The 9,411-nt window shown below is 38.1% G+C and overlaps 1 protein-coding gene across 1 annotated transcript; it reads right to left on the reverse strand.

Moving 5' to 3' along the window:
• Window positions 1-12: 12 nt before the first annotated feature.
• On the reverse strand, window positions 13-2,136 carry LOC132940574 (uncharacterized). Its single transcript, XM_061008305.1, has one exon. It carries the CDS (start codon window positions 2,134-2,136, stop codon window positions 13-15), a length of 2,124 nt encoding a protein of 707 aa, XP_060864288.1.
• Window positions 2,137-9,411: the final 7,275 nt, after the last annotated feature.

Consider the following 9,411-nt stretch of genomic DNA (forward strand, 5'->3'; position numbering starts at 1 on the left):
GAAGCATTTGGCTCAAAATATGATGGGAGCAAGAGCACCAAGAGGATCATATAGTTTGGCGATCGTTGACAACACTGATCTTTTGGTATGAATATTAGATATTATGGATGACGTATGATAAGTAAAGGTATCGGCAGCTGGATTCCAATGTAATCCAAGTATTCTTACTCCCGCATCGTCTTTAGGATCAAAAGACAAACTATTAGCTTGATCTTCATTTAGAACTTTAGAGAGTAATTCTTTACAGTTTGACGACCATTTTTTTAACTCAAAACCACCTCGGCCGAGCATCTCGGTGATTTCGTCCTGTAGTTCAAGTAAATCTTTAACGGTATTGCGACCAGTCAGAATATCGTCAACGTAGGTTTGTGTTGACAAAACATTACTGGTTGTCGGATAAAGATGTCCATCGTTTTGCTCTAATTCGTGCAACACTCGAATCGCTTGGAACGGAGACGACGTGAGTCCATACGTAATCGTCGTAAGCTCATAGTCACGTAGGGGTTCTTGTGGTGTTGCACGCCAGAATATATGCTGGTATTGACAATCTTCTGTATGAATTCTAATTTGGCGGTACATTTTACAAATGTCCGCGGTGAATATATATTGGTTAAAACGAGAACGGTGTAACAATTCGGTGATATCTGTCTGTAACTTAGGTCCAACATGGAGCAAATCGTTCAATGACTTTCCCGAAGACGACTTGGCCGAAGCGTCAAAGACCACTCGAAGTTTCATTTTTGGTCCATATCGTTTCACCACGGCATGATGGGGAACATAATATTTTCCCGGTTTTGAACACATCTTCATGTGACCAAGGTTTTCATACTCAAGCATGAACAGGCGATAATGCTCATATACCTGCGGGTCTTTCAACAATTTACGTTCCAAATTATAGAACCGCGATATCGCCATGTCCCGAGAATCGCCAAGACACGATGGGTCGATACTGAATGGTAGTGCTAATGAGTATCTACCCGTACTATCGCGAGTTGTTGTACGAATAAAATGGTCTTCACACAGTTGGTCGGTAGTGAACGTACTATTCGTTGGTACTGGTTCTTCGACGGCCCAGAACTGCTGGATTAGATGGTCTATCGAAGGCTCCGGTGTCAACAATAAGGGAACCGGGGGTATACGCGAGTCCGCAGAAGATTGACCCACTATTATCCACCCTAAACGTGTTTCGAAAGCTGATGGACAATTTGACGTATGTAGTACCTGACAAGATTGTCCTAATATATACGGGTAAATATCTGCGCCCAGCAAGAAATCAATATGACCTGGTACGTCGAAATGAGGGTCGGCAAGCGTTAAATGTGAATAGGTAGTACGAATGTTACTAGGTAATAGTACGTTCGGCATCGGTCCAGTAATCCTAGACAAAATTACAGGTTCACAATAAATTTCTGGTGATGTCGAGTTACAGGGTACTAACGTGCGATTAGTTGAGCCCTTTGTTGTGGATACTGATGTTTGTGACAAACCAGCTACCACGGTCTTACAATACCTACGTTTAATGCCCAATCTTGACACGCACGCAGTAGTAATAACGGATATTTGTGACCCAGTATCAATAAGCGCACGAACAGGAGATAATTGTCCACAATTATCACGTATGCGGATAATAGCTGTACCTAATACTACGTTGGTTTTCGAGCTAGACGTCCCCACAAACGGCACACTATCGACCGTATTAGACACGGTTGGTGCGGATGTAGCTGAAGACGTGGATGTTGATTGATTGGTGCTAATACTGTTATTTGGAGGGCAGGAACCTTTTTGCCTTTGTGTTGCGTCCAAGTGTAATAACGAGTGGTGTTTGAGTGCACAATGACGGCAGGTATATGTAGACTCGCATTCAGACGTTTTGTGGGACGCACTCAAGCAGTTCGTACATAACCGGTTTGACTTCACAAGTCGAAAGCGTTGTTTCGCGTTCTGCTGTGTAAACTTCGGACACTGGTACACTGCGTGTCTGGCCTTACATATCACGCATGATCCTGCTTGAGAATTCGACGATGTAGTTAATGAGACTTTAGATTTAAACTGAGTTTTGTGTCCCTCATTAGGTCTTGACACTGGATTCGAATTTTGCAACACTTGACACCGAATTTGCACGAAATCAGCCAACATGTCGAACGTGGGTATTTCAGCGGCGTGATATTAAAATTCAAATGCTTGACGAGTAACGGGGTCCAATATACGAGCTGCAATATAAAACAAGAAATAACCTGGAAAATCGTCGACTTCGAGTGCTTTTAATGCTGCTATATTTTCCTGAAATGTAGTTAAAAATTGTTTTAACTCCGCGAGGGATTCGGTTTTTATAGGAGAAACCCGAAACAATGCATCCATATGTGCACCCAAAAGAACTCGTTTATTGTCGAAGCGATCGTTCAAGTTTTGCCATACGATTGGATAGTTGGCTTCAATCAGCGGAACCGATTTTATGGTTGCCGCCGCCGGACCTGATACAGCAGCTAATAAATGGTGGAATTTTTGAATCAGTGGTACGTTGTCATTATCATGCACTAACGACACGAATGTATCACGGAAGGATCGCCAATTTAGAATATTTCCATCGAACGACGGCAATTGTATCTTTGGTAACTGTATACTTCGTGTGGTAGGTGTCGAAACTGGATAACGATTATTTAAACCAAGTTCGGCGCTTATAGATTTTATATCATAATATTGTTCCAACGCAAGTTTCCCTATCGGATGATGTGTTATAGGGAACTCACTATCGCGGTCGAGTTCGATAAGCTGGTCTAAAATATAATCTTGATAGAGACGAACGTCGGTAATTAAAATTTCAAGATCATCTATTCTCGGTTGTAATACGGTAATATCAGAGTGTTCGTTCTTAATGCTATTAGCAAGACCCATCAAGATTGAAATTTGCTCCACGACTTGGTCTCGCTTAATAATATTTCGTTTTAACAAACGCTCGAATCGATCTCGATCTGCTGCACTCAAAGCCATAATGATAATTCAGCGTTGAATTATATAATTAAATCGACAAATTTTAATAATATTAATTCTTGATATGATTACGCAGGTAATAAGAAATAACAATTATGTTGTTTAGGTATCCCTTTTCTCCGACTATTGACCGTTACCAGGATCTTAGATTAGCTATCGTAATGGACGTTGTTAACACTGGTTGCAATTAGTACGCGACCAATTAGAAAAGACCGGTAGCAATTACGGAACAATTAAATCTTTACACACGCGCGGTGACCGACGAATTAACAAGGACAGTTCAAAGTCCAAAGATTAGACGCGGCGACAGCGACGAAGACGCACAACAATATTTATCATAAAACCAAAATAAACGTAAATTCGACGGTGTGTTTCGTTTTGCTATGATAAACTTGTTACTCTCAGGAATCGGTGCAGCATTGAACCTTGTACGTGACCGAAGGTATAACTGAGATAGGATATCCAGACCCAAAATATCACAACCAATGGATGTGGAACAATGACAGGAGTATACAGAGTGAGTGAAGTATTAACAAAATTTAAATGAATACCTAACTCTTCATGATTCTTACTAAATAAGTTTACCACAAGTAAAACACAAGTAGTTAAATCCTCATAAAGGCCACTATCCGGCTCGAAGGACCAAATGTTGCGTACCAAGTCTCGTTAATAGGTAACGGGATTGTTGGCCACGCGATGAATATAAATTTACCGGTGATGGTGAACCTCATAGAGTTCTACTGTGTTTGACGAGAGGTGGTTGAAAGAATAACAACGCTGGTGTTTAGTGTAGAATAAATAAATAATAATTTTGAGGCTGATACGAATAATCACATTACATATATAAACGGTGTTAGTAATATGGCAATAATAATAATAATAAGAATAATAGCAAGTAGTAAAATACAATAATAAATAAGTTATAGCAAGTACAATAATAGATATAAGTACAGTTACAATAATATGGCGTATAGCTGACTCACGACAACCGTATGCGCGATGGCCTGGCAATAGCTCCAAAATGGTTGATGAGTTGAGATGTGTGAAGTGATGGTGATGGACAATGTTGACGTATGTAGATCGTATTTAGATTGGTGTGCACATAGGACGTGTATTACCAATAAATAGTCACTGCATCACACGTGACAAGGCGCATGATGACGCTGGCACCACAAGGATATAATAGAATCACTTTGTCGTTGAATATTGATATGTATATAATAGTACAATATACGACGGATTTATTCCCTTTGAGGACGTCGCGACGATGTGTGACAATGTGGGTGTCCGTGCGACGACTGGTTGGCCGTGGCCTAGAGTCACGGCTACGATATACGTGCGTTACGTTATATAACGCCGTCGTGCATAGGACTCTACGCAACACTCACTAAATTGTTGTATTTTAATAACTATAATAAAAAATATAAATTTTACGTTGTCATATTATTTAAAACCATTCATAAACAACTACTTTGATTATAAGAAAACCAATTAAAACAAGCAAAAACAAAATTTAGTTAAATTAATAATTTTTGAAAAAATGGTACTTCCGTGGTATCTCGACTACTTTAGGTTCACAACCGTGTTATCTCGACTACCAAAATATTTACAAGACTACCTATTATATGATCAACCGTGTTATTTCGACTACCGCAATTTTTTAAATAGTAAAAATATATAAAATATATAGGTTAAATCTATTCTGAATAATAATATAAATCTATTTTAAAACACGATAAAATGGCATAAAAATGTGTATAGAAAAAATTGTAATAATATAATATAATAAATAAATAAAAAATGTAGTTAATAATTTTTTTGAGGAGGAAAGCAGGTTTTAATATCCATTAAAATCTTATTAAACGGTGGATCGTTACCAAGGTTTTGTCGCCAAACAAATTCAGTCAGGTATGAATCTAGATGATGGCGAGCTGTTCCCCTATGGTTTTTGTTTTGCCACTTTGCCGATCCACAAAGGCGTTCAATTGTTTGGGTGTATGCTTCTGTGGTTGGGTCAACAAAATTGTATGTATGATTGACAGTATAGTGATGGAAAACGGATGATTTTAATAATTCGGTGTTATATGCACGCCAACAATCTGAATAGATCTTGGTACCTTCCTGAATGTTGTTTTTGATCGCCGTAAGTAAAGTTCCTGTTTTTCTGTCAGGTACTTTTAATAAAAATGACTCTTTTGTCTCGCGACAAATTCCTCCGAATATCCACTGTTCGGGAAGTACCCTCCCAACATGATTTTTTCTTTTCGAAAACAAACTTTTATCAATTTCGACAATTTTCCCCGGTCCACCTATTTTCCTCTGTGGTTTATTTTCAATTGCCATTGCACATACTTCACGTAAGTAATCATTCCAGTCAATAACTGTATTTTCACTTATATAAATTAAGTTCTTATTCACACCACTTAATACTAGTCATTTCATTTGACCACCATATAAATCGCACAGCAGTCGTAAACGATATTCGTGATTTCACAAACCAATTACCATTACGTATATTTACCTTTTTTGGCATTTTTTAATATTAAATTTCCAAAAGATTTCTTTTCCAAAATACAATTTTTCCAAGTGATTATTTGGACAAATCCGTGCACTTGGCAACACTCATCCGCGTTCTTGGAGAAAATTAACAGCCTCCTTCTCGGACGATGGCAAATTAAAAAATTCATATTGACTAAACGATATATTTAACTAGACGTAGCTCTAATACGGAAAATAGGACGATTGTCGAATGACTGACGAAATAAAAACCATTGTACATCGAAGACAAAATTAAATTGTACATAACAATGATACAGTTTACAGTTCGGGAATAACCAAACAGAAAGTGGATAATGTCAACTAATCTGCTTATAGTAGGTAGGTACATTGTACATCGAAGAGAAAATTAAATATTGTACATTACAACGCAGGAATATATATTTATTAATAAATTACGGTCTACGGAGGTCGAGATAATCCGGATGATTCCAACAGGTAGTCTTGGGAATATTTGGGTAGTCGAGATAACACGGAAGTACCGAAAAAATTGCCAAAGCTGATTTTCAGAAATCTTGTATTTAGACTTAATGTGCTTTGCATGAACGGCGATGATAAATATTAACATTTATATAAAATAAAAACACTTATTATTTTTGCATATTATAAACATTACCTATAAAAACATTGATTAATTATTGATAAAAAAATATTGACTAAATATTAGTTAACAATATTAATTAAATAAATAATTTTGGTTCATTCAATATTTACTTAATAATATTAATTATTTAAAAATGTATTCTTAATAAATAAATAATGTTTATTCAATCATTATATTTTTTAATGTTTATAAATAAATAATGGGTTACCACTAATTAAATGATAGTTTGTTACTTGGTACCATATTATGTGTACTAATTTTCAAAATCATTGAATGTTTTATTACGTTCTGCCCTATAAAGGGTTAAAGAATGATTATTCATGGGGCACCAAGTTATCAATTTTCAAGTCAATACAAAAAATTTAACGAATGAATACACATTACAAAGTACAAAATAAAATGCCCAGAATCTTAAACAGAATAAACTATTCAAAATATTTAGGTCATTAAAGAATTCTTCAAAGGGTACCAAATTGACAATGTTCAAGTCAATACAAAAAATTCAACTAGTTATATAAATTTAAAAAAAAAAATTGAGGGAGGTGTTGGCGCCCGCAGCCAAATGCTTTTAAGAAAACATTGAATTTTACTATTTTGAGTTCGTTATAAGTTATAACAAACACAATTAAGGTGGTGGAGGTTTACGTTTATTTTACCCCGTACGGGATACACATATATATATATATAACAAAAAAGAATATAAAAAAAAGAAACAACGGACGGAGGTATGTCTATGACAAAATATATATAGGTATCTTTTGTTGGTCGTGGTACGTGCGCACGGCGGGTGGAAGGCTGTCGAAACGGGTCTTACACTAGCGAGTTTACGACGGCCGGTACTCGTTCTACGCGACTCGCCTTCCCGTCCCACCATGTGCCTTTGTGGCGCGGTGGAGGAGTTGGCGTTGTCGCGCTGTAGCCCGTAGTGGCGGTTGACGAAAAGTGTAGACTGGTCGCTGCAGTACGTCTGTACTTTGTACTGGTGGCCGCTGCGTACCGCGTCAAAATGCTATGCATTTGAAAGACAGTACAACAAATGTAGGCAGACCTATTAATAATTAAAAATTAATGAACTCAATATTTTAAATAGTTTTTTCTGTTTAAGTTTCGGGACATTTTAGTTTGAACTTCGTTATGTGTGTTTCTACTGTACATTTTTTTCCAAATTTTTTTTTTGTATTCTAAAATATATTTGCCTGCGGGCGCCAACATCTCCCTTCAATTTTTTTTCATGATTTTAACTCTAGCCAAATTTTTTAAACATTGACAATCTGCAGGTACCCTTTGAATAATTCTTTAATGAACTAAATATTTTGAATAGTTTTTTCTGTTTAAGTTTCGGGGCATTTTAGTTTGAACTTCGTAATGTGTGGTTCTACTGTAAATTTTTTTCCTAATTTTTTTTTTTTGTTTGCTTTAATCTATTTGCTAGCGGGCGCCAACACATCTGTTCAATATACAGGTAATAAGTATTACCGACGATCGTCGTTATCTGTACATTGAATGTAGATAGTATTTATTATGCCATCCCAGGTGGGGTAATAAAAGGCACGGGTCGCCAGTTCGTTCTCGACGACGCATCGGTGACAATGCCGGTCAATATATGCGACGTAAACTAATAATCACTCATTATAAACGTAATTAAAATAGTGTTTACTATCAATAAATTATTATCAATCATTTATACAGTCCACTAGTGTTTTTTTATATTTATTCAATTACAAACTGAGCCGAAACAACCTCCCATCAATTTTTTTTTTTATGATTTTAACTCTAGCCAAATTTTGTAAACATTGACAATGTGGTACCCTTTGAATAATTCTTTAATGAACTAAATATTTTGAATAGTTTTTTCTGTTTAAGATTTTGGAGATTTTAGTTTTATGTTTGTAATGTGTATTCCCACAATATAATTTATATAAATTTTTTTTTGTATTCTAAAATGCATTTGCTGGCGGGCGCCAACACCTTCCTTCAATTTTTTTTTATAGTTATGTAACTCTAGTTGAACGGCGCGGGCGCGGGCAAGTCTACCTCAAGCGAAACGCGAAAGCCAGAGGTAGTACAAGCCACGGTGTCCCATAATGGCACACAGACACCGGTACAAGTGTACCCCGTGTGATGGTTTGGCGGGGGAGTATGACGCGGTACGCAGCGGCCACCAGTACAAAGTACAGGTACCGCAGCGACCAGTCAATACTTTTTGTCAACCGCCACTACGGGCTACAGCGCGACAACGCCAACTCCTCCACCGCGCCACAAAGGCACATGGTGGGACGAGAAGGCGAGTCGCGTAGAACGAGTACCGGCCGTCGTAAACTCGCTAGTGTAAGACCCGTTTCGACAGCCTTCCACCCGCCGTGCGCACGTACCACGACCAACAAAAGATATCTATATATATTTTGTCATAGACATACCTCCGTCCGTTGTTTCTATTTTTTATATTCTTTTTTGTTATATATATATACGTGTATCCCGTACGGGGTAAAATAAACGCAAACCTCCACCACCTTAATTGTGTTTGTTATAACTTATAACGAACGAGTGTGCCATCCAATCCAACACACCCAACCAACGACCGGCTCACCGCGGATCACCCGACACCACCGTCGCAGCCGCGTCAAATTGGCTCCCCGCAGAGGAATCATCGCCTCAAGTCAGCGAAAAGGTAAAAGTTTTTCACGCTGACACATACCTTGGTAGATTGCTTATATTAAGTTAATATTAAGACTTTTAGCCAGGAGTGTGTTTGCCGGTTAGCTAGGATTCCCAGTGAACATTACGTAAGAATTATTTCTAGCACGTAACAGGGAATTCCGCGCAGCCGTGCATAACCGTGATACGGATTGGAAAGTAGTTATATAACAACCACCACCCCTCCGCAACGCCAATTTTTCGTCCCGCGACATTACCGTCGATAACAGCACAGCGCGCAGGCCAAAACCGGTTTCAGCCGAGTACGTCGACCCAGTTCTGCTATTCTTGGAACGCAACGGCGGTACCGTCAACAGCTGACCTATTAACGAAATCGCCAATAGAACACGTAAACAGCTCGCAAAATGTACGTAAAAAAAAAAAAAAAAGTCCCTAAACCACGTATACACACCAAACACAAGCTACCTCACCGACCAACAGCTTAACGACCGCATTTGTAATTTAATCGTACATAATGACTGGTAAAACGTTACAACAGTTATCGTCGGCGGAGCTGCGTAGCGAGTGCACGACCCGCGGACTCAGCGTGCCCGGGTCGAAGTCGGATG

This window comes from Metopolophium dirhodum, chromosome 3, assembly GCF_019925205.1.
Source record: "Metopolophium dirhodum isolate CAU chromosome 3, ASM1992520v1, whole genome shotgun sequence".
In the NCBI taxonomy this organism is placed as follows: Eukaryota; Metazoa; Arthropoda; class Insecta; order Hemiptera; family Aphididae; genus Metopolophium; species Metopolophium dirhodum.

Excerpts from the sequence above, each read along its gene's own strand:
- LOC132940574 (XM_061008305.1), bottom strand. The coding sequence starts at position 2,136 with ATGTTGGCTGATTTCGTGCAAATTCGGTGTCAAGTGTTGCAAAATTCG.